The sequence below is a fragment of the Orycteropus afer genome, unplaced genomic scaffold (assembly GCF_000298275.1).
Source record: "Orycteropus afer afer isolate SDZICR_OR568_19922 unplaced genomic scaffold, OryAfe1.0 scaffold00498, whole genome shotgun sequence".
Lineage (NCBI taxonomy): Eukaryota > Metazoa > Chordata > Mammalia > Tubulidentata > Orycteropodidae > Orycteropus > Orycteropus afer.
The window spans coordinates 997,258-1,023,276 of record NW_006922085.1 but is presented as its reverse complement, the minus strand read 5'-3'; the positions used below and the strand labels follow the sequence as shown (position 1 = coordinate 1,023,276).

At 39.5% G+C, this 26,019-nt stretch overlaps 1 protein-coding gene across 1 annotated transcript in view; it reads left to right on the top strand.

Moving 5' to 3' along the window:
• The first annotated feature begins 235 nt into the window (after nt 1–235).
• Nucleotides 236–26,019, top strand: part of QRICH1 (glutamine rich 1) — a 38,785-nt gene continuing 13,001 nt past the window's right edge. The window contains exons 1-2 of the mRNA XM_007955315.2: nt 236–544; nt 22,807–23,838. Coding sequence (XP_007953506.1) covers nt 236–544; nt 22,807–23,838 — 1,341 coding nt within the window. The remainder of the gene's footprint in view (nt 545–22,806; nt 23,839–26,019) is intronic.

Sequence of the window (26,019 nt, the reverse complement as noted above, 5' to 3'; positions counted from 1 at the left end):
TCTAGTTAGCAGTCAAGTGCCTTAGGCATTACACCACCAGAGCTCCCGAAAGAATAAGATAGTTTAATAAAATGTACTTTGGATTCCAGATTTATACGGCTGCCCTTGAATATTCCACTCTGATATGAAGGTGATTGTTTCTAAGCATTCCAAGGTAGAAAAACAGTAGCATAACTTTGACCTCTACCTGTTTTTTTGTTTTTTAAATTTGTAGGAACCCTAAGGACTCTGCAATATGAATAATTCTCTGGAGAACACCATCTCCTTTGAAGAGTACATCCGAGTAAAGGCGCGGTCTGTCCCGCAACACAGGATGAAGGAATTTCTGGACTCTCTGGCCTCCAAGGGACCAGAAGCCCTTCAGGAGTTCCAGCAGACAGCCACCACAACTATGGTATACCAACAGGGTGGGAACTGCATTTACACAGACAGCACTGAAGTGGCTGGGTCTTTGCTCGAACTAGCCTGTCCAGTCACTACCAGTGTTCAGCCACAAACTCAGCAAGAACAGCAGATCCAGGTTCAGCAGCCACAGCAGGTTCAGGTAAATGGAAAATGTTTTGTTGCAACCTGTTTTAATATGCTTTATTTACCTTTGTTGTTTGGTCTAGGAGTAGTATCATATCTATATACACTCTCCAAGGCTTATTTTCACGAAGGACCATAGTCTGTGCTCTTGTTTTAGGAAGTTTTTATAATACTAAGGCTTTCAGAGCTAATGTCACTAAAATATTCATAGAATCACTGTAAACTGAAAAGACCACAGATACTTGCTGTTTGTTTTGGAGAGTTGGATAGTATAGAAACTAGAGGTCTTCTGGAACTGAATTGGGTTGGATGTGACACAGCTGTGTGTGACTGAGCTCCCCTTCTGTCTCTCTGAAGCTGAGCAGGGGGAGAACATAGAAGAACTAATCTTGGCTCATTATTGAAAGCATAACATTTGTAACTTAAAACACAAAGGCCAGTATATTTTAATGGGCTTCATTTTGTTTGTATGGTTCACTTGGCTCATCTGCAGATTACTAGTTCTTTGTTTGCTATTGATAACCCTCAAGAAATAAAGCTAATTGATAATAACTATACCGAAAGAGAAAAAGCTGATATATTTGCTGAAGAGGTAAAACTTTTCCTCTTTAAGGATCCTTATGTGAAACAACAGTCTCCTCTAGTTACAAATGCTCCCTTCTTGCCACCATTTATTATGGTTGCATTTCATTTTAACTTTAATGCTTTTCTACCGAGAGGACAAGAAAAGGAGTGGAACATGGGAGAGGTTGGACTGTGGAGATGTGCTAGGTAAGGTATGTGTTTTAACTATGGACCTTTTGCTCCTGAGGGATGCAGACAGGTATATTGAAAAAGCTCTAGAGTTACAACTCTCTATTTGAATTTGACTTGATCAGTCATTTGTGACATGACCTTAATCTTCTGAGTCCCAGTTTGTTCATTTGTCAAATAGGGATAATGCAGTTTAGTGAGGCTGACTGAGATAATAGACAAGATGTATCTGGTACATGGATGGATGCATTCATTGTTTATTCCAGGCCTTTGTAAGAAAGAAACAGTGCCAGAAAGACAGATAAAAGAAGACTGACTTTTGGGCTTAAGAAGTTACTCTGCTGTTACTTATAACTTAGGGTACCTCTTTCCTAAGAGTAAAAGTGGCTTGGGATTTGAGTTTGAAGTGTGTGTTTGAGACCTTATGTTGAAGATGACTAATTGAGATCACCTATTAACATTGTCGTTTTGCCTAAGCCTCATGTAAGTGAAAAGAAAAATATAATAATAAATCCATTTTAAGTAACTGAAAAGATAAAGAATTCCTAGCGGCACTGGAAAAAATGAATGCCCTCAACAAGCCATTAAATACCAGGAATTTCTAAAAGAGAGAAAGCAGACAGAATCAGGTGACAGAGGAGTTCATGTAGGAGAGAACTTTTGGGGAAGGTGGAGCAGTTCCATTGGTGCCTAAGCTCAGAAGTAGAGGACACACAGAACAGAAGGATACCCTTGGCCAGCTTCAGCACCACGCCTTAGGTGTTGACCAAGGACTTTAAAATACTTACCTGTACAGACGTGTATGTGCATGTACCCACAGACTTTACACGTACGTATGCGTGTATAGGATGAAGGAAGCACTGGTGGAACCGCAGATCAGTGAGGAAGGGATGTACTCCTTCAGTGGAATTAAGGCAATCCCCTCTTCTTTTGAAATAAAAAGATACCTCTCATAAGGTATAAAAAATGATCCAGATGGATTAAAGAATCAGATGGATATAAAACTATACAAATACTAAAATAATAATAATACTAAAAGACAGTATAGAATATCTTTGTGATTTTAAGTTGAAAGCCTTCCTGAGGAGGAAAGTCAACTCTTGGCTAGCCTTTTCCAATCTTTTTACCCTGCAGGAATTCTTGAAATAATTTTCAGATCTCAGGAAATGCCTGCATAGAAATTGTAATTGCAGCTCATGGGATACTAGCTTGATCAGCAAGTTATAGATGTAATAGTGATTGGTGATCTTTTGAATAAGAATCATATTTTTTCCTGTAGCTCTGTTTATTTTAGCCAATTTATTAGATTACTTTTTGTGAGATTCCCTTCCCCACACAGGGTACCATTCTTAATTAAGTCTGTAGTGTAGGTAGAAGAAACTTCATTTTTTCCTTTAAAAAATCCTATGTGATTTTTTTTTTTTTTTTTTATCAAATAGACCTAAAAGTCTCACCACAAATTTCTAACATCTGTGGATGCTAACGAGATAAGGTTTGTGTAAGAGTAAGTTTTTGGATTTTTTTTCCCTCTTTGAAATTCCAAAGGAGTTTTAGAAACTTTTCCTGGACAGAAAGGGTAGTTAAGGTTAGCTTGTCTTGAAATTAATCTTTTCATAAATTAAAAAAGTGTATGATTACGGAGTTTTGGTGGGACAATAGTTAAATCATTCTGCTAACTGAAATGTTTGCAGTTCTCACCTACAAGCCACACTGCAGGAGAAAGGTGTTGCTCTGCTTCTGTAAAGATTTACAGCTTTGGAAACTTTATGGGCATTTCTACTCTGTCCTGTAGGGTCACTGTGAGTCGGCTTCAACTTCAAGGCAGTGGGTTTGGAATATTATAAATATAACTGGCTTAAGCCGAATGGGGTTTAATTTTTCTAAGAGTATGTTCTGCAAATTTAAATAAAGATTGTAAAGTGATAGGAACTGTTACTTAACTAGGAACTCTTGTGGCACAGTGCCTAAGGCATTTGACTGCTAACCAGAAGGTTGGCTGTTCAAACCCACCAGCCACTCCGTGGAAGGAAGACAAGGCAATCTTCTATAGAGATACCATCTCGGAAACCCATTGGGGGTTCTTATAAATTGGAATTGACTCGATGGCAGTGGGTTTGGTTTTATTGAAAAAATTTGGTAAAGCTACGAAAATCATAAGCGAGGCAATATGAATAAAATTACAGATAATCTAATTTTGTATAAGACTTTAAATAAACACTTTCTTTCTCAATGGCATGAGACTTATATAGAAGCCTAGCAGTTAAAAAATTATTATACACACATGTTGGCTTGTTGACCTCTTTTATAGGCCTAGATATACTTTGAAAGTATAATTTTTGAAACTAAAAATAACAAATGGGGCATAAAGAAGCTGTCATATTCCAAAAGCCACTGTTTGTACCCAACCTGTGTTGACTTGAGCCTGTGCTCCTAACTAGTATTTCTAAAACACAAAGAACTCCTACAAACCAGAAGAATATAACATAGTTGAGAAATAGCCAAAGGATATAAGTAGACAACAGTTCATGGAAGAAATACAGATGGTGCTAATAAGCATATCAAAAGATATTTCATATCACTAATGATTATAAAGATACAAATTTTTTAAATGAAATACTGTATTTCATATACTAGATGGGAAAACATGTATAAAGACTACACCTGGAGTGGGCAAGGGTATGAGAGGATAAATGAGCATAACTTACTTGGAAGTGAATTTGGCAATACTTAAATGTACATACTTTTGACCTTGTACTTATGTTTACAGATTTATGTGCACATAAAGATATTTGCTGCTGCATTGCTTATACTAGTAACATTAGAAACAATACCTTTTTGAATAAGGAAAATGGCACCTAATGGTGATATGTAGACAGAAGAATGAGGAGACTCTATGCATACTGACAGGAGAGGATATTTAACAGATTGTTGAGTGTGAAAACCAGTGTAGTGTCAAACTTTTTTTAACATATGCAGAATTAGGACTAAAAAGATATGGGCAGAACAGTAGTGACCCCTAGAGGTCAACAAACCAACATGTGTGTATAATAAGTAGTGAGATTCAGCTGGGGAAGTGGGGTGCTAAAGGAGAGAGAACTTTTTATTTTAATAGATGCTTGAATTGTACATGAATTATAAACTAAGCATTTATTACTTTTATGATTGAAAAGGAAAAGTAGCTTGTTGCTCAGGATCATTTTGGTGTGAACTTGTAGGTATAAGGCAGTGATTCCTAATCTTTTTTTCCTAAATACTTGACATCTCCATATGTGTTTATAGAAAGCCTTCTACTGGATGCTTGGGTACAGTAGTAAACAAAATAAGCTCCCTGCCCTTGGAGAGCTGTGGAGGGGCGGGGGGCAGATGATACATAAGATTGGGAAAAAAAAAAATGTAAATAAGGTGGCCAGGGAAGACCTCAGTGTTCAGGTGACGTTTGAATTAAGACTGAAGAAAGTTGGCAGGTGAGCCATGTGGTTATTTGGGAAAAGAACATTCCAAACAGAGAAGTCTCAAGGTAGACGCATGCCTGCTTATTTGAAGACAGCAAAAAGCCACGAGGTGGGAGCAAGCTTGGTTATTTGAACAATTACAAAAAGGCTAGTGTACCTGGGGTGAACTGACAGAATGGAAGAGGCCAGAGGTAACATGTGCATACTTTGAAATATAGGGATGAACAGATGTGCTTCCTCAAACAACTTGAATGTTCAAAGTCTTTTTTGCCTCATAGTAGTGTGGCTCAACTTAAGCCTTTTTTGTATTATAACAAAACATAAGCTATCTCAGCAATTTCTGTGTGTACAGTTCGTCAACACTGATTGCATTCTTTCCGTTGTGCAACCATACTCACTATCCTTTTCTAATTCATTCCACCTCCATAACATAAACTTAATGTCCCCTAAACAAAAATTCCCCCTTTCCCCTTCCCTCATACCCATGGTAGCCACTAGTAATCTTTATTTCTATATATTTGCTTATTTCGTATACATGAGATAATACTGTATTTGCAGCTGACTTATTTATAAACTCAGCATGATGTTTTGAGCTTCACTCATGTTGTGGCATGCATCAGGACTTCATTTCTCTTTACGGCCAAGTAGTAGTCCACTGTGTGTATATACTACATTATGTTTATCCATTTGGTATTGATGGGCATTTTGATTGTTTCCACCTTTTATTTATTTTGAAAAGTGGTGCAAAGAACATGGGTGCACAGGTTTCTGTTTATGTTCCTGCCTTTGCTACTTTTGGAATCCTGGATCATATGGTAGTTTATGTACATACAGCTTTTCGAGGAACTGTTTTCCATAGTGGCAGAACCATTTCACACTCCTACCAGAAATGGATAAGGATTCCAGTTTCTCCACATTAACCTAACTCTTTTGATAAGAATTTTTTTTTAAATGTCTGTATTAATGTTGTTTGATGATTCAAAACAATTTACTATCTTGAGGTTGAGGCTATTTTCTGGAAATAATTTTTCTTAATTGTATGAAATATGTATAACATAAAATTTTACCATTTTAACTATTATTAAACATATAGTTCATGCCATTAATTGGTTTCACAGTATTGTGCAACCACCTGGATTACTTAATTTTTAGTGTTGATATAAAATATATATAGCACATTTGCTGCATCAACATAGATTGCTCTTTTAAGCCACGTGTCATTACCCTGGGAGCCAGAAGGCTGGCGGTTCAAACCCACCAGCTACTCCTTGGAAGAAAGGTTGGGCGGTCTACTTCCGTAGTGATACTGGCTCGAAAACCCAAGGAGGGGTCGCTATGAGTCTTATCCGACTTGATGGCAGTGAGTTTGGTTTTGTTTTTGTCATTACCCTAGAGCGTTTGCTCTACCCCTTTTTATGACTTCCTCATCTATCCAGATTGTTATATTTGACTAAGTAATTGGTATCCTTAAGATAGTATTAGTGAATTAGTGGAGGCATATGTCAGAGGTTAAGTAGATAGCATAGGTCTAATTAAGATTTGAAGGTCTTCAGACAATCTTTTGCCACCTAAACTTACTCAGAAAAAGAATTGACTAAAGAATAGTAGATATGCAAGCAGCCATCTAGATGCAACAATTGGTCTCTCTTCATCCAGAGCAAAGAAGAATGAAGAAAACCAAAAACACATGGAAACAATTAATCCAAGGGACTAGTAGACCTTGTGAACCCTAGCCTGCATGATCCTGAGACCAGAAAAACTAGATGGTGCCCAACTATCACCGTCAGGCACTCAGAAAGGTTATCAGTGCAGGAGATCTTCAATAGAGTAGACGAAAAATGTAGAACAAAACTTAAAATCAGAACATAGACCAGGCTTACTGGTCTGATAGAGACTAGTGAAACCCTAAGACTATGGCCCCTTGTCACATTTTAGGGCTAGAATTGAACTCACTCGCATGGCTTTCAGTGAAACATTAGACAAGCATATAAGGTGAACATCTGTACCAGCTAGGCACTCTACTTGTTGTTGTTCTTATGTGCCGTTGAGTCGGACCCGACTCATAGCGACCCCTCCTTGGGTTTCCGAGGTGGTATCACTGCGGAAGTAGATTGCCCAGCTTTCCTTCCGAGGAGTGGCTGGTGGGTTTGAACCACCAGCCTTCTGGTTAGCAATCAAGTGCCTTAGGCACTATGTTACCAGAGCTTCTAGATACTCTCTTTAGATCAGTCACCTACAAGAGATCAGAAGGGCAGTATTGAGTATTTGCACAGGGAGATAGAGGGTAGGGAGGATGCATAGGAAAAAAGGACACAGGGGAAAAGGTAACTACAGGGAGGAAAATGGGAAGAGAACTGTTACATTATGAGGATTGTAGTCAGTGTCATGAAACAAAATGTGTATGAACTGCTATAAGGAAGGTGAATTTGCTCTGTCAACTTCCACCCAAATCACAATTAAAAAACAAAAAATAGTAGCTAACTCATTGAGTTTATAAGAGGGCCAGAGAGTGGGTCTTGGAGGCAAAAATAAGACCTACAATTTAGATCATTTGCCTGGTCTGATGGAGGACTTCAGCCACTGACCCTGCCCCAAGCACGGGTCCTCAGCTCACCGTAGTTTTTCATTGAACTTTTGTCATCCTGCTGGGCTGCATTCCTGCACTCTAACTAGAAAATGGAGACTGGTTCCTGCTGCCTCATGTTGCTGCCTTCTGCATCCAGTTCTCATGCAGTGTGTCTAATTTGAGAAGCCTTGGTCACATGCCTACACTCCAGCTGCAGGAAAGGTTGGCAAAGTGATTCTGGCTTCTGCCTTAGGGAGGCAGCACTCATAATAAGGTGACTAAAACAGGATTAAAATCAGTACTTTGTGGGCTGATTTGGAATCCTGATCATCACTTAGGATTGGGGGACCATTTATTGCTGCCTTTTCTGGCTCTTCATTTCCAGTTCTTTACCCACATTTAAATATCTTTCTTTTTTTCTTTTTTTTAAATTGTGATTTGGGTGGAAATTTACAGAGCAAATTCACTTTCCATACAGCAGTCATACACTTTGTTTCGTGACATTGACCACAATTCACCACAGTGCAACAACTTCCCTCCCACTTCCTCCCGACAAGCATCTGTTCCCTGTGTCCATTCCTCCATACACCCTTCCCCCCTGAGCTGTCTCCCAGCATAAACAGCCCTTCTTTCTCCCATGATTGTTCTCTCCAAGGAGTGTATCTACCTCAGGTAAAAGTTCAACTCCTGTGCCTGTCTTTTGTTTGGCTGGAAGCCACAGGTGTAGGTTCAATTCCAGACCTGAAGGGCAGCTAGGGACCATAGTCTCAGTGGTTCCACCAGGCTTTATTAGACCAGCAAACCTGATCCCACCCCCTTTTTTTTTATCCAAATGATTTTGAGTTTTGTTCCACATTGTTCTCCCTTTCTATCCAGATCTCCTACATAGATCCCTCTCCAAGTGGTTGACAGTGGTAGCCGGGCACCATCTAGTCTTCTGGTCTCATAGTTGTATATAGGCTGCAGATTGGATGGTATACCAGTCGCTAGGATTAACTGTTCCCATGAATCTTTGGTTTTCTTCATTCTTCTTTGGTCTGGATGAGGAGAGACCCATCATTGGATCTAGATGGCTGCTTGCAAGCTTTCAATAAAAGATCCCAGTCACTACTCGCCAAAGTAGGAGGTAAAATAATGTTTTGTGTAGTATGTTATGCCAATTGAGCTTGATGTCCCCTGTGACTATGGTCCCAAGCCCACAGGTTCAACTACTCGGTTCCTCTGGGTAGCTGGCTGTGACCAAGTAGTGACTACAATTTTGTCTCTTGTCAGCTCTACTATACACCTGGGAATTCAGATCATACAAATACACTTATAGGGCCATTGTCTGCCAACCTTATACGTGGTCTTGGGTACACTCACTCCTTCGTAGACATATCTAATAGTTCACAGATTGAAATATCTTAACTCATCATGTTTCTAAGTTTCTTAATATAATAGGAATTTGGTAAATGTTTAAGACGTGCATAAAGACTTAGTACCGCTTTCAGAATAGTTTTATTTGAGCAGTAAAATTCTACTAAGATTGTTATGGTTTTGCTTACTAGTTGTTGAAAGGCATACAGGTGGATTTGGATCCCAGGTGCTATGACTTACAGGGACTTTTCTGACACACTTCAGAGGTCTCTTCTTGGTGGGACTTGAAACGGAAAATAGAAGGCACACCGCATGTGTTATTCTAACTTTACTTTTCTGGTACCTTATTTGGTGGGGGAGGAATAAGTAATTTTTTAAATACATTTTATTTAACCTAAATCAATGTAAAAATTAATAATTAAATATTTTTCTTTTTTTCATTTTTGAAATCTGTTGTTTATACTTCTAGCACATTGTAATTTATAATTGCCACATTTCAGGTGCTTGCTAGCTATATGTAACTAGTGGGCCAGTTATGTGTTTTTTTTTTTCTTAGAAAAATATGAGTGGTTGACTCTTCTTTCATCTCTGGTAGAAATAAGGAAATAATGTTTAAAGTTGCTGTTCATGAGGTAGAATTTGGGAATTCGCCCAACATACTCACTGACCCAGCACAGTTTTACATTTTAAGTCGCAAAATCAATCAATGAAGAAGTGGTATTAGGTACAAATTTTTTACCAGCTTCAGTGATTATTTGGGAGCATAGATTCCTACAAAGGTTGATGTACATGCTTACTTCATGCTCTCATTGATTCCTTAGTTGGAGTACTTAGTCCTCATGTTGTGGTGTTGAGCTCTGGGTTATGAATGACACAGGAGAGAAGGATAGGTGATGCATCTGCAAAGTAGTTAAGAATTAGGCTCATGTAATCTGGTAGAAGAACTTCTAGATCAATAGTTACGAAGCTTAAAGGGTGCATGAAAATTACCTCGAGAGTGTCTTAAAATGGAGGTGGCTGGCCTCTACACCTAGAATTCTGATTCAGAAAGCAGGGGTGGGTTCTGATTATTTGAATTTTTAATTTCCCAAGTCAGTATTGATACTCTTGGTCTGTTGACCACACTCAGATATTCTTTGTGAAAAACTTACTTGATAATGTACTCAGTAAAATGAAAAATTCAGGAGATAAGTCTTGAGAACAAAGGAAGCAGTATAAATAGTGCTATATTGAGATCTGGTTCCCAGTGTCTTAGCTGCACAAAAGATCTAAAAAGGAGACTGTCCAGATGAAGTCCGAATGCTTCAAGAAGAAATTTAACACTGTGTACATATTGTGTAGTGCCAAAGGTTAACACATTTGACTGCTGGCTAAAAGGTTTTAGGTTTGGTCTGCCTAGAAGAACCTTGGAAGAAAGGCCTAGTGAACTGCTTCTGAAAAATCAGCCATTGAAAACCTATGAGGTGTACATATAGTTCTACTTTAACACACATGGGATTGCCATAAGTTAGAATTGAGTTGTTGGCAACTGGTATTGGTTCATATTGTATCATTAGGAAGTATGAACTACATATGATACATGCCACAGTATGGATGCAGCTTGAAGGCATTATGCTGAGTGAAATACGTCAGTCACAAAAGAACAAACATGGGTTGACCTTACTTATTTAAATAAACAAAAACAGGCAAATGTGGAATTCCGGTAAGGTGGCGGAATAGGCAGAATGACTGCACGGACCCTCTTCAACAAAGAGAAGGGGAACCAATTAACACAGATACAGAAAGATAACCCTGGGCCTCTGAGCTTTGAAGGGAATGATACAGAAGTGGACTAAACGCCAATGAAGGGAACGATGTAGAAGTGTGGACTAAACTTCAACTAGCAGAAGAATTTCCATGAAAATACCAAAAAAGGAAACATACGGAGTTGCAATCTGGTAGTGATCCTGGTGGCACAGGCAGCTTGGATATTGCCGAGTGGTGGAAGGACCTAAGAATTAACCTAAAAGTCAGCCCTGCTAGCCAGGGATGGCCCGGAGGACTGCTCTGGTGGCTGGTGAATAAAAGGGGAAGGAGAGAAGAGGCAGGCGGGCTGAGCTGTGGACTTTTGCCTGTCTGGAGGGTGCAGCCATTTTGAATATTTACAAGCAGCTTGGCCATTTTGGGTATTTAAAGTGACAGTGTTCTCCCAGGTTCCAGGGACTTAAGAACAGGCTTCGCTTGCTGGGAACTGCAAAGACATCCTGGATGCACAGACTACTAGAAAGTTGCGACATTCTCCGTGTTATTCTTATACATCACACCCTCTTGGTGAACAGAGGTGCGGCCATCCCTTACTTCCACCCACCTTCTAGGCTGGCAGGAATCCATTCAAGTCTGTGTGCTCCGACGGAGCCTTGGGTTCCCTGCCCCGACCTGTCCAGATTTTTTTTTTCTTTTTAGTTTGTTTGTTTTTGTCTGTTTTAAAACTACTACTATTATTAAAACTTTTGTCCTTTTTAGTATCATTCTTTATTCTTCCCTTCCCAGGTTCTAGTATTCAGCTTTTTTTCTTTTCCCTGTTTCTGGTTCCAGTTTTTCTCTTCTTTTTTCCTTTTTTGTGGGTAACCCCATTCCTTGTTTTTGTTTTTGCATTTTTCCCATTTTTTTCTTCACTATTCTCCCTTTCTACATTTTTCTCTTATTGCCCTCTCCCCAGATATTCTGGTGTTTTTTGTTTTGTTTTCCCCTTTCTCTTTTTTGGTTACTGTTGATTACACGGTGTGTTTTTTGTCCTTTTGCTTTTACTTTTTTGATGTTATTCAATTCTTATTTTTGTCTAACTGAGTGAGAGACAGCAGCAGTCCCCATATGACATAACTACACTAACACCTCCTGCAGCTTCACTTACTGAGAGTCACCACCTCCTCTACCAATGGGCCTGTGATAAACAACTACCAAGAAGAGCATGACTCACCCTTAGCTGCTCTTCACAAACAGTTAACAGAGATCAAAACACAACAACCTCACAATGTCTCGGAGACAACAGACCATCACAGTCCACACAAAGAAGGAAGATAAAGTGGTAGAAACAAGGGAGCAGGATACAGGCCCAGAACACATCCCTGAGGGAGAAATAACATTGGAACTCCCTGATAAGGAATTCAAAAGAATTATATTTAGGTATTTTCAAAGGATTGAGAGACAGATCAAGGAAAACACAGACAAATCCCTAGAAGAATTTTGGACGAACATATAAGAACAAAATGACAAAATAAATGAAAAATTAGAAGTGATTCAAAATCTACAGAAAGAAATCCAGAATATTAATATTAAATTTTCAGGAATAGATAACACATTGAACGGGCAAAGGAGTGGAATTGGTTCAATGGAAGACAGAGTTAATGAGATTGAAGACAAATACCTGAGCACTTCTTTGTAAAAGGATCAGTCAGTAAAAAGATTTTAAAAAATGTAGAAAGCCTAAGGATCATGTAGGATAACATCAAAAGGAATCACCTACATGTCATTGGAATTCCAGAGCATGAAGAGAAAAATGAAACCACTGAGGAAATTGTCCAAGATTTGTTGGAAGAGAACGTTCCTAATATGATAAAAGTTGAGAATATATCCATTCAGCAAGTCCAACGAACCCCAAACAGGATAGACCCCAAAAGAAAATCACCAAGGCATATCATCATCAAAATCACCACAACCAAAGACAAAGAAAGAATCCTGAAAGCAACACGGGAAAAACAAAAAGTTATTTACAAAGGACAACCATTAAGAATAAGCTCTGATTTCTCAACATACCCCATGCAAGCGAGAAGACAATGGGATGCTATATATAAAATGCTGAAAGAGAAAAATTTTCAACCAAGAATTATATACCCAGCAAAAATGTCCCTCAAATATGATGGTGAAATTAGGAGATTTCAAGATAAGCAGAAACTAAGGGAATTGGTTAAAACCAGACCAACCTTACAAGAGATACTAAAGGGAGTCCTTTGAACAGAGAACCAAAAATAGCAAATAACAACTGACCATTAATACACAAGATGACATAACCTAGAAACCACAGCTATGGACATATCCAAAGTAAAATGAGCTTAGAAGATTCTAAGCAGGGAAACAGAGACTTGAATTGACAAATGAGGACAACTACAAACCAAAAAGAGGGAAAACACTGTGTAGTTACAGAACTTCTAAATGGTGAGGAAGTCAAGAGAGTTGCCAAGATAGACTGGACTGTTCTAATCTAAGGGAGAAAATTATAAATCAGAGGGTAACCTCAAGAAAAATGATAAACCTTCACATCACAATAAAAAAGAGGACAAGCACAAATACTCAGCAAACACTAAAACATTAGCAACAAAGGAAATGATAACAAAATTCATAAACATAAAGAGCTCAGCACAGAAAATAATGTGGAACAAAGAAACCAGGGACACCATGAAAAAACACATAACAAAATGACAGCAACCAGTTCATACTTGTCAATAATTACACTGAATGTTAATGGATTAAATGCACCACTCAAGAGACAGAGGGTTGGAGATTGGATAAGAACACAAAACCCATCAATATGCTGTCTACAAGAGACACACCTTAGACACAAAGGTAAAAATAGACTAAAAATCAAAGGCTGGGAAAAGATATATCAAGCAAATAGCAACCGTGAAAGAGCAGGAGTGGTAATATTAATTTCTGATCAAATTGATTTTAAGACAAAAACCACCATACGAGACAAGAAAGGACATTATATAATGATTAAAGGATCAATTGAACTTGGAGATACAACTGTAATAAATATCTGTGGACCCAATGAAAGAGCCCCAAAATACATAAATCAGACTTTAAAAGAGTTGAAAAGCCAAATAGATGACTCCACAGTCATAGTAGGAGACTTTAATATGCCACTTTCTTTGAAAGATAGAACAACTGGAAAGAAACTCAACAAAGATGTAGAAGAGCTAAACAGTACAATCCACCAACTTGGCCTGACAGACATCTACAGAGCACTTCACCCAACAGCAGCACAATATACATTCTTCTCCAGTGCACATGGAACATTTTCCATGATAGACCATATGTTAGGCCATAAAGCAAGCCTTAGTAAGTTTAATAACATTGAAATACTGCAAAGCATCTTCTCAGATCACAATGCTATGAAATTAGAAATCAACAATATGAAGATCAACGGAAAAAGAGTAAACACATGGAAACTAAACAACACCTTCCTTGAGAAAGACTTGGTAAGAGAAGAAATAAAAAGTGAAATTGAAAAATTCTTTGAATCGAATGAGAATGAAAACACAGCATACCAAAATCTTTGGGACACAGCAAAAGCAGTGATGATCAGAGGCCAATTTATAGCAATAACTGCACACATCAAAAAAGAAGGAAGAGCCAAAATCAACATCTCCAACAATTAGAAAAAAGCACAGCAAGAAAAGCGTACAGTCACCAGAAAAAAGGAAATAAGATTCGAGGAGAAATCAGTGAAGCAGAAAATAGAAAGACAAGAGAAAAAATCATTAAGATGAGAAGTTGATTTTTTAAAAAAATTAATAAAATTGACAAACCAGAGGCAAATTTAACAAAGGAAAAGAGGGATAGAATACAAACAACATGAATAACAAATGAAATGGGTGACATCTCAACAGAACCAATGGAAATAAAAAGGATGATATCAGGATACTGTGAAGAACTGTATTCCCAAGAAATTTGAAAATCTAGAAGAAATGGACAGATTTCTAGAAACACACCACTTACCTGAATTACACAGACTGAGGTGGAAAAGTTGAGCAGATCCATAACAAAAGAAGAAATTGAACAGGTCATCAAAAAATTACCAGCAAAAAGAAATCCTGTCCCAGACGGTTTCACCGGAGAATTCTACCAAACATTCAGAGAACTGACACCAGTCCTACTCAAACTATTCCAATACATAGAAAAGGATGGAATCCTCCCTAACTAATTTTATGAAGCAAGTATAACCTTGATACCAAAACCAGGCAAAGACATCACTCAAAAGGAAAACTACAGACCATGACAAGAACAGACATATGCACACCCATGTTCATCACAGCACTATTTACAATAGCCAAAAGATGGAAACAACCTAGGTGTCCATCAACTGAACATTGGATAACCAAATTATGGTACATAAGTGAAATAAGTCAATCACAGAAGGACAAATAGTTTATTAGTCCGTTATTGGAAAAGTCAAGGAAAGGTTTATTTAGGGAAGGAAATTTTCTTTGTTGATTACCATGAGTGGGAGGGAAGGGTAAAGGATACTGTTAGATAGGTAGAGATGAGTATTGATTTGGGTTAAGAGAAGAACAGTGTACCAAATCTGAGTGATCAACATGGTGGCATTGAGGAAGAGGAAGATACAGAGCGGTACATGGGAAGTGCAGACAACAAAGATGAACCGTTTTGCACATACAGTACTGCATTGTCAGTGAAGGCAAACACGATATACAGGTGGATATATGGGTGGGCAGGCTGAACTATTAGGTATGCCTATGAAGCAGGGAGTGTACCCAAGACCATGTATAGGGTTGGCAGACAGTGGTTCTACAAGTGTATTTGTAAGTTCTGTAGCCAGGGATATCATAGAGCTGACGAGGGACAAGGTTGTAGTCACTTCTGTCACAGCAAGCTACTAAGAGGGAGTGAGTAGTTGAACTTGTGGGCTCGGGACAATCATCACAGGGGAGGGACATCAAGCTCAATTGGCATAATATACTACAAAAAACATTGTTCTACCTACTGCTTTGGCAAGTAGCAACTGGGATTTTAAAAGCTTGCAAGCAGCCATCTAGATGCAACAATGGGTCCCTCCTTGTCCAGAGCAAAGAAGAATGAAGAAAACCAAAGATTCATGGAAAGAATTAGTCCTCGTGACTGGTACACCATGTGATGCTCAGCCTGTACGACTATGAGACCAGAAGAACTAGATGGTGCCCAGGTACCATTGTCAACCACTCAGAAGGGGATCTATGTAGGTGATCCTGTATAGAGAGGGAGAACAATGTGGAACAAAACTCAAAATCATTTGGGAAAAGGAAAAAAAAACGGAGGGGATCAAGTTTGCTGTTCTGATAGAGCCTGGTGGAACCACTGAGACTATGGTTCCTAGCTGCCCTTCAAGTCTGGAATTGAACCTACACCTGTGGCTTCCTGCCAAACAAAAGTCAGGCATATGAGTTGAACATTTACCTGAGGTAGATACACTCCTTGGAGAGAACAATCATGGGAGAAAGAAGGGCTGTTTATGCACAGGGAGACAGATCGGGGGCAGGAGTGTGTGGAGGAATGGACAAAGGGAAGATGTAACTATTGGGAGGAAGTGCGAGGGGAGCTGTTGCATTGGGGTAAATTGTAGTCAATGTTATGAGAAAACGTGTGTGTGAACTACTGTATGGAGAGTGAATATGCTCTGTAAACTTTTACCCAAATCACAATTTAAAAACAAAACACAGGCAAATGTATAGAGACCAAAATTTATTAGTGGTTATCAGGGGCAGGAGGCAAGGGGAAGCGGGGGAAGAGGGAAGGGGAAAATGTAGAACAGTGATGGAAAAATCACATTGATTAAGAGTAGTGTTGTACAGCCAATTATTGTATTTGCTATAAAAAAGATACACACCTGTAAAAAGTTGAATTGGCAAAAATTGTGTGATGGATATATTTACAACAATGACCATAAAAAAAGAAGAAAAAAGTAGCTGCTGAGACTGCTTATGTACAGCCAGACACCTAATGGTATTTGGTTTCTTGGTTTGTAGTTTTAGGGTCATGGTTTCATGGGGCATCCCACTTAATTGGTCTAGTAATGTGTTTAATGCTTCTGTTCTACCTCTTAGTTCATTGTGTAGTGCCTGGGGTCTTAAAAGCTTGTTAGCAGCCATCCAAGGCACAACAATTGGTGTTTATTCACCTGGAGCAACAGAAGGAGAGTCAGGAGTAGTAGGAGGAAATGGGATGTCTGGCTAATTGCAAGCAGTTGCCTCCTTTGCCATGAGATCAGAAGAAGAGTTAGATGGTAACCAGCCACCATTAATGAACATTCTGATCAAAGATTCTGTGTCCATAGGAGGTGGGTGAACCTATGAAACTAAGAACTATCTATATGGGATTCTGTTGACAACAGCAACTCAAAAGATTAAAGAGGAGCCTTTGAAGGCAGTTGAGTTTATGTTAATGAGGAAAGAACAACTCAGAAAAGAAAAGGGAGAATGGCTGCACAACTCAAAGAATGTAACCAGTCTCACTGAATTGTACATGTAGAAACTTTTGGATTGGGTATGTTTTATTTTGTATATGCTCACTGACAGCAATAAAATTTAGGAACAACGAACTAAAAAGAAGTAGGAAGTATAGCTATTTGTACCTGTGTCTCCTTTGATCAAAAGAAAAGGAGAAACACAATTAACAACTCTGGAAAAGAAGGCAAAAGTTGTATGAGAAAAATATGATTCACATGTAAAAGGACCTAAAATGTAGTGTGACTTATCAGGAATTTTTTTCTTTCATTTTTCATTTTACATTGCTTTTTATTCTATTCCCATTGCTATCAAGTCACCTCTTACTCATAGCAACCCTGTAAACGGAGTAGAATTTCTTACAGGGTTTCCAAGGCTGTAAATCTTGGGTTAGAAATAGTGATTTTTGAAACAAATGAAATTTGGCTCTCCAGGAATAACCCTTCCCCCCACTTGATAATAGAATTTTGCTAGGATAGTAGACTTAGGCATCTTTTTCCTTTATCTCTTTAAAATCACCTTAAATTTAGGCTTACATTTCATACTGCCGTTTTTAAAATGTTTGTGTAGACAACAGATTATCTGTTGGTTCACTGAGATTTCTAGCCTAGAAAGTTACTCTTAAATCCATGAAGCAACATGGAGTTAACTTAAATTCAAGTAAAATCTAGTACTTTTTTTATTATTATTATTTAGAAACTGTTAACAGTTTTTATCTTGGATTGATCAAATTGCTGAGATTTTTTTTAACTTGTCTGACTTTCTAAATTTTTACCATGACTTATAGTAATTATCCAAGCAGAGAAAAATTTATGTTTTGTATAAATAACACATTTGAATGGAGGTAATACAAATAACTTTTATTTTCTTACTGACTTAGGATACTTCATAAAGGTAAAAAGAAAAACCAAATCCACTGACATCATGTCGATTCCAACTCAAAGTGACCACCTTTGGGTTTCCAAGGCAGTAAATTCTTTATGGAAATAGATTGCCCAGTCTTGCTTCTGCAGAGTGGCTGGTGGGTTTGAACCACCAGCCTTCTGGTTAGCAGTTAGATGCATTAGGCACTGTGCTAGCAGATCTCCTTTCATAAAGGTTATGGACGAATAATATCTAATTTCTTATTTCATGTATACCTACTTCCCACTTACTTTCAATCTTGACATTTGGCATTTACAACAATGGTAAAAAAAAAAAAACACTATCTGCCTGTTTTGCACATTGATGACGTATGTCTCACAGTAACAAACATCACGAGAGTAGTGCTGGCTGTGATGGTTAAAGTTATGTGTTAACTTGGCTGGGCCATGATTCTCAGTGGTTTGGCAGTTATATAATGATACAGTCATCCTCTTTTATGATCAATGTAGTTATTCCCTTTTTTCGCATAACAGCGATTTTCACATGACTTGGTCCTTGGAGCCTAACTGTCTTGATAAGAGTGAGTGTATTGATGTTGTTGTTGTTGTTGTTGTGTGCCGTTGAGTTGGACTCGACTCATAGTGACCCATCCTTGGGTTTCTGAGACGGTATCACTATGGAAGTAGATTGCCCAGCCTTCCTCCCGAAGAGTGGCTGGTGGGTTTGAACCACCAGCCTTCTGCTTAGCAGTCAGGTTCCTTAGGCACTATGCTACCAGAGCTCCCGTATTGACATTGGTTGAGACATTTCAGAAAGTGCTTTAACTCTTTCTACTCTCATTTAAAATTTAAGACTTTTCTAACTACTTTGGATATAAAGCAACACCAGATCATTAGAATTTACTTGTTTGTTTCTGGATGTGAGGTAGATGCTACAAGTTAGGATTTGGATTGGTAAATTCTGACTCAGTGTTTCTGCTGACATAATAGTCATTTGCTTGTTACCGCTGGAACCATGAATGTTGGTAAGTGGTTTGTAAGACAAATCAATAAAAAGATGCATTAAAATCTTGAATTATGTGAGCTAGGATTCAATGATAAAAGCTAGATTTTTAAAAATTGTGTTTTTAAGCAAACAGCACAGGTAGTCCTCAACTTTCAATGGGGTTCCATTCTGATGACTGTGTTGTAAGTCAGTTCTGATGTGAATTGAATACCTTTTTTTCTTTTCAGTTTTCATTATATATTGTTTTTTATTATCCTATTCCCATTGTCGTCAAGTCACTTCCTACTCATAGCAACCCTATAAGACAGAGTAGAATTTCCCATAGGGTTGCCAAAGCTGTAAATCTTTATGAAAGCAGACTGTCTCATCTTTATACCATGGAGCGGCTGATGGGTTTGAACTGCCGACCTTTTGGGTAACAGCTGAATGCTTTAACCACTGTACCACCAGATCTGATCTTTGCCTTTGTTGGTTGGAAACATTACACATAAATTTACAGTGATGACATCACCAGATTACAGGCACAACATTGTATGTAATATGTATTAATACCAAACTCACTGCCATTGAGTCGATTCCAACTCACTGGGTTTCCAAGACTAAATCTTTATGGAAACAGACTGCCTCATCTTTCTTCTGCAGCTGGTAGGTTCAAACCGTTGATCTCTTGGTTAGCAGCCAAATATGCCTAACCACTACACTACCAGAGCTCCTTTGTAATAGGTATTACTAATGATAAAATGTATCCAAAAAGAGAGGACAGTCTTAAGTCCAGTACCTGTATTATTAACATTTACTGTGTATTTAATTTTACAGTGGTTCTCAAAGGGTAGTTTGGGGACCCTTGGAGTCCCCAAGACCCTTATAGGGTCTTCAGGGTCAAAAGCTGTTTTTATTACAATTCTGAGATGTTATTTGCCTTTGCACTCTCGTTCTCACTAGCGTACAGTGGAGTTTTTCAGAGCTTCATGATAATGTAATGTCGCATCAGGATGAATACAGAAACAGATAGGAAGATCCAGCTGTCTCCTGTTTATAGTCAGCCATTAAAGAGATTTGCAAAAATGTAAAAAACAATGTGACTTACGATTTTTTGTTTGGGGAAATATGTTGTTGTTGTTGTTACGTGCTGTCGAGTCAGACCTGACTCATAGTGACCCCTCATTGGGTTTCCGAGGCAGTATCTCTACAGAAGTATGCCCAACCTTCCTTTTGAGGAATGGCTGGTGGGTTTGAACCTCCAGCCTTCTGCTTAGCGGTCAGGTGCCTTAGGCACTACGCTACCAGAGCTCCTTTGGGGAAATATACTCATTTTTAATTTTAAAAAAATAGATAGATAGATAGATAAATGTTAACATGTGAAGGCTTAAAGGTTAAGTAATTTGCTCTTGGCCACACAGCCAGGAAAGTACAGCATCAATTCAAATCTAGTCTCTGATCCCAAAGCCTGTGCTCTTTACACAACCTCCCTGGTTATCATTTTTAATAAACTAGTAATAGCTATTTTGAGATATAATTAACAAACCATACAATTCACTCATTTAGAGTGCACAATTTACTGGCTTTTAGTATATTCACAGAGTTGTGCAACCATCACCATGCCAATTTTAGAAAATTTTCATCACTCCAAAAAGAGACTCTTTAGCAGTTTCTCTCCATCTTTATTGCCAGATAATATTCCGTTGTATGTGTATACCACATTTTATTTTTCCATTCAGCAGCTGATGGACATTTGAGTTGTTTCTACTTTTTGGCTATTGTGAATAATGTTGATGTTATGAATAATGCAATGTATTTGTGTATGTTTTTGTGTAGATACATGTTTTTATTTTTCTTAAGTATATATCTAGGGTATAATTGCTAGGTCATATGGTAACTGTTTAACCTTTTGATTAACTAACTGCTAGACTGTTTTCCAAAGCATCTGTGCCATTCCACATTCTCACCAACAGTGTATGGGGCTCCAATCTCTCATTTCCATGACAATACCTGTTATAATCTGTCGTTTTTTAATATAACCATGCTAGTGGGTATGAAGTGGTATCTCCTTGTGGTTTTCTTTGCAGTTCCCTGATGACCAATGATGTGTCATATCTTTTCATGTTCTTATTGGCTGTTTGTGTATTGTCTTTGGAGAAATGTCTGTGCAGATTATGTCCTCCTTTTTAGGGGGTTATTTGCCTTTTTATTACTGAGTTGTAAGAGTTTTTTTTTTTTTAGGATTTGGGTGAAGATTTACAGAGTAAATTCACTTTTCATACAGCAGTTCACATATACTTTGTCTCATGTCATTGACCAAAATTTACAATGCAGCAGCTCCCCTCCCACTTCCTCCCCATAGTTACCTCCTCCCAGTGTCCATCCCTTCATACTCTTCTGCACCCTGAGAGGCCCATTGTCTGCCAACCCTGTATATGATCTTGGATACACAAGTTGTAAGAGTTTTTTTATAATTTAGACAAGTCTTTTATCAGACATATGATTTGCAAATATATTCTCCTGTTCACTGGGTGGGAACTCTGGTAGCATAGTGCCTAAGGCACTTGACTGCTAACCAGAAGGCTGGAGGTTCAAACCCACCAGCCACTCCTTGGAAGAAAGGTTGGGCAATCTACTTCCGTAGTGATACTGCCTCGGAAACCCAAGGAAGGGTCGCTATGAGTCGGTCCGACTCAGTGGCACATTACAACAGCACCACATTCGCTGGGTTGTCTTTTTCACTTTTTTTTTTTTTTTTTGATTGGAGTCTGTTGAAGCATAAAAGTTTTTAACTTTGGTGAAGTCCAATTTTTCTCCCCTTGTATCATTTGTGCTCTTGGTATCATATCTAAGACACCATTGCCTAAATCATGCTCATGAAGCTTTATTCCTGTGTTTTCTTTTACTGATTTATACTTAAATACTTGTATAATCCATTTTGAGTTAATTTTTGTATATGATGATATGAAGGAGAGGCTGTCCAGTAGTTGTAGCACCATCCTTGATCATCTTTTGTGACGTGTCCTTTTCTGTTATTAGATAAGAATACTGTATTTTTTGCATATAACATGCATGATATGCATAGGAAACTAATACACGAGTTAGGTGGTTTGAAGAAAATCTTATAATGTACTTATTATTTGAGTAAAAAAAAATATGGTAGCCCCCCATCTACCTTCTTTTTTTCCTTCCTGATTCCTATCTGTGGTTAGGGTAATTGAGATATGTGTGTCTGATGGAAAAGGTTTTTTTTTTTTTTTTTAATTACATACTATGCACAGCATCTTTTCAGGCTGCTTTGCATGCTGAAGTAACAGCAATAAGACACAAGCTGCTTTAGTATCAGAAATGTATGATCCAGGATATAGCAACTTTCCTCAGCTTAAGTGTCAGCATTCTGTGTTTTGTTGTTTTGTTAATGCCTTCCCTATTAAAACAAAGATACCTTAATTAAGCACTCTGTAGAATCAGGCAATAATGCCTTCGTTTTAGGACCAACCTTCATGTTGCACCAAAGGAGAGTTCAAGAATTTGTCTCTAGTGTTTCCACAAGTTATTGTTGGTGAGAGGTAGTTTTGAATCCCAGGTTGGGTAGTTGGGCAGTGAATGGCTGTGAAATGTGCTTGTCTTTCCGACCTCATAGGCTCCCATGCTTTTTCATCTGACATTCCATGGATAAAATTTTTTTTTTTGAGCATACAGCTAAATATATACTTTTAAGTTAAATAGCTATACTGCTGTACCGGTATACAGAAGACAAATGAGGGCATTTAAAAAGAAGAGTTAAAAGTGATCAAAAGCTCTGGTATTTCCTCCTTGGACCCCAGTGTTTTTGCTTAGTCTCTGAGGTCGACGTACATTGCTCTGAGTACAGTGTGATGCTGGAGAATTCTGTGATTTTAAGGTTTTTTGCCTCTTCAGAAACCTTGAATATGGCAACCTCTCCTCCTCACACTACCCAGGGTCCCTTCTAGACATGTCTTCTTTCCTTGGGGGCTGGGTTTGCAATGCTGCCTCACTCACTCATTGGTAAATCTTCTTGCTGCAGGTACAGGTGCAGGTACAGCAGTCTCCGCAGCAGGTCTCGGCTCAGCAGCTCTCTCCGCAGCTCACCGTTCACCAGCCTGCTGAGCAGCCCATCCAGGTCCAGGTGCAGATCCAGGGCCAGGCACCACACCCAGCAGCCCCCTCCATCCAGACCCCGTCTCTGCAGAACCCCAGCCCCTCGCAACTGCAGGCTGCCCAGATCCAGGTGCAGCATGTTCAGGCAGCCCAGCAGATCCAGGCTGCAGAGATCCCGGAAGAGCACATCCCACATCAGCAAATCCAGGCTCAGCTGGTGGCTGGACAGTCTCTTGCTGGTGGTCAGCAGATCCAAATCCAGACCGTGGGTGCCCTTTCCCCACCACCGTCTCAGCAAGGCTCACCTCGGGAAGGGGAGCGGCGGGTTGGCACGGCCAGTGTCCTTCAGCCAGTGAAGAAGCGCAAAGTGGACATGCCCATCACTGTGTCCTACGCCATCTCAGGGCAGCCGGTGGCCACTGTGCTGGCCATTCCACAAGGCCAGCAGCAGAGTTATGTGTCTTTGAGGCCAGACTTACTGACAGTAGACAGTGCTCATCTGTACAGTGCCACTGGGACCATTACTAGCCCTACAGGAGAAACCTGGACCATCCCTGTTTACTCTGCCCAGCCCCGGGGGGACCCTCAGCAGCAGAGCATTACCCACATTGCCATTCCCCAGGAAGCCTACAATGCCGTTCACGTCAGTGGCTCACCCACGGCCCTGGCAGCCGTAAAGCTGGAGGATGACAAGGAGAAGATGGTGGGCACCACATCTGTAGTGAAAAACTCCCATGAAGAGGTAGTGCAAACCCTTGCAAACTCTCTCTTTCCAGCACAGTTCATGAATGGCAACATCCACATTCCAGTGGCTGTGCAGGCCGTGGCAGGCACGTACCAGAATACAGCTCAGACTGTGCATATTTGGGACCCCCAGCAGCAACCACAGCAGCAAGCTCCCCAGGAACAGACGCCACCACCGCAGCAACAGCAGCAGCAGCTCCAGGTTACTTGTTCAGTAAGTGAGACTCATCTGTAGCGTAGCCTGCTTCCTCAGGACCTATTGTCATGCAGAAGTTGCCTGGCAACCTCTGGTGCCTCTGGATTGTTTGTTGCCATGGTGTCGGTCTTGTAGTGATACAGTATTTAATATTTTAAGAGCGGAAGGGCAAGAAGGTGGAAGCATCTTTTTCTGTCAGGTGAGGCAGTGAGGTCTGTTCTGGTATCTAGAGATAGAAGAAACTGCTTTGGGGCTGGAGTTTTGAGGGTAGGTGCCTGGGTGTGTCTTTGTCTCTCTTCTTACAGACAGTCAAGTTCCAGGTAAGAGGTGAATGGACACCTTTGTCCCAGGAGCTACTTCTGTGAATTGTAAACTCATAAGTGGAGAGGGTGTGAGATTGTTGCTTCTCTAGTTGTCATCTGTAGAGATAATGCAAAAAATTAGAAGACATAGAATACCTCTTGGTGGGCCTGTTAAAAGTGATTGCTTTGGGGAGCCTCGAAAAAACCATCTATGCAGCCTGATCTCTCGAATGTGTTTCTGTGTTCCTTGAAAATAGGATGGAAAAAAACGAAACGCTTTGTCATTGAGTCAGTTCTGAATCATGGTTACTGCATGTATTACACAGTAGAACCGCTCCGTAGGGTTTTCTTAGCTGTGATCTTTACAGAAACAGGTTGCCGGACCTTTCTGTTGTATTGCCACTGGGTGGGTTCAAACTGCCAGCCTTTAGGTTAGCAGTTGAATGCAAACTGTTTGTGCCATTCAGGGTGCTTATAGTCAGGATGAGCCTTGGTTAATTGAGTTTCCTGTTAATGGCAGCTATGTTGAATTTTTTTTTTTTTCCAACTTTTTTATTTTGTAATCATCTTAGACTCACAAGAAAAGGTGCAAAAATCGGACTGTGTTGAAATTTTAACATAAAAATTGCTTAGTTCTTTCATCTGTTCAGATTGTTAATCTTGTCTAGCAAGGACCCTTGTGCAGCAGACCCTTTAGAGTGGGATGTAGGGTCTCTGGTGTCGTAAGATTACAGAAGGCAGTGTTCCTCAGAAGGCAGGACTCCTGGAAATGAGTGGAAGGGAGCCAGTACAAATAAATCCGAACTCAGAAACTCAGGCTATAAGTAAAAGGTGACCAAGTGGTTTCATAGAGGCAACAATTTATCATCTTGGGTGACTGATTTGTTAAAGATCAGCTGAATATCTAGTTGTCAGGCCCAGTAATAGAACAAGACAGAAGTCCTTGCATCAGGTAGGTTAGAGAATAGTTATTGGGTAAAAACTTACAGTTTCTGAGCCTTTGAATTATTTATAAGGTAGTATGATCAAGTATGATATTGAGCACTACACACAAAGAGACAGAAATTCTGGTAATTCGGAAACCATTCTGGGTTAGAGAGTCAGCAGAGACATCCTTGTGGAAAAAGTGCAGTTTGAACTCTAATTTATAGTTTAGGCTGACAAAGAACTGTTCCAGGGAGTTGCAGCAGCATAAATATAGAGTCTAAGGATAGAGGGAAGGGACATGGCCTAGTACATACAGCATGAGAGGATGACTGTGGGAGAAGAGCTAGTATAGAGGTGGGTGTGTTGTCTTCCCAAAGTGAAGAGTGTTGACGTGTAGAAAATCTTTTCAGAATCCTGAGTCATGGTGACAGGAGGACTCAAGTAGAGGTATGTAAAATTGATTGCGTGTAGGAGAGAGCAGCCAGGAGACTAATGTGGCTCGGTGCTCAGGTTTTGTTTACAGGAGTGGAGCTCATCAGCTCTCCCTTCTACCATCCTGGGCCTGATGATCTAATCTCAGGTCAGGCCTCTTTTGGTGCTCATTGTTCTCAGTGTATAATTTGCATGTCTAGGCCCTCCCCTGGGAGGCTGTGTCTCTTTTGAGAATGTCTTCCAGGGACCTACATCAAGTGTTATTACCAGATAAAGAAAAACTAAGAATATTCATCACAAGGGAAGGAGAAGTATCCATTTGTACCACACACAGAAACCTATGCTCCTCCTTATTAGGTTCTGTGCTTGATGCTGGGAAACACAGATGAATAAAACAGTGCTCCACCCTTGGAGCACTAACAGTTTGTTGGCAGCCCCTTCTCATTTTCCCCAAGGCCTCTCAGAGATGGGTCCTTTTCCCTTGAGGGCACTCAAAGCCCGTGGGTTGAACCCTAGGAAGGACTGGTGAAGTGTTGTG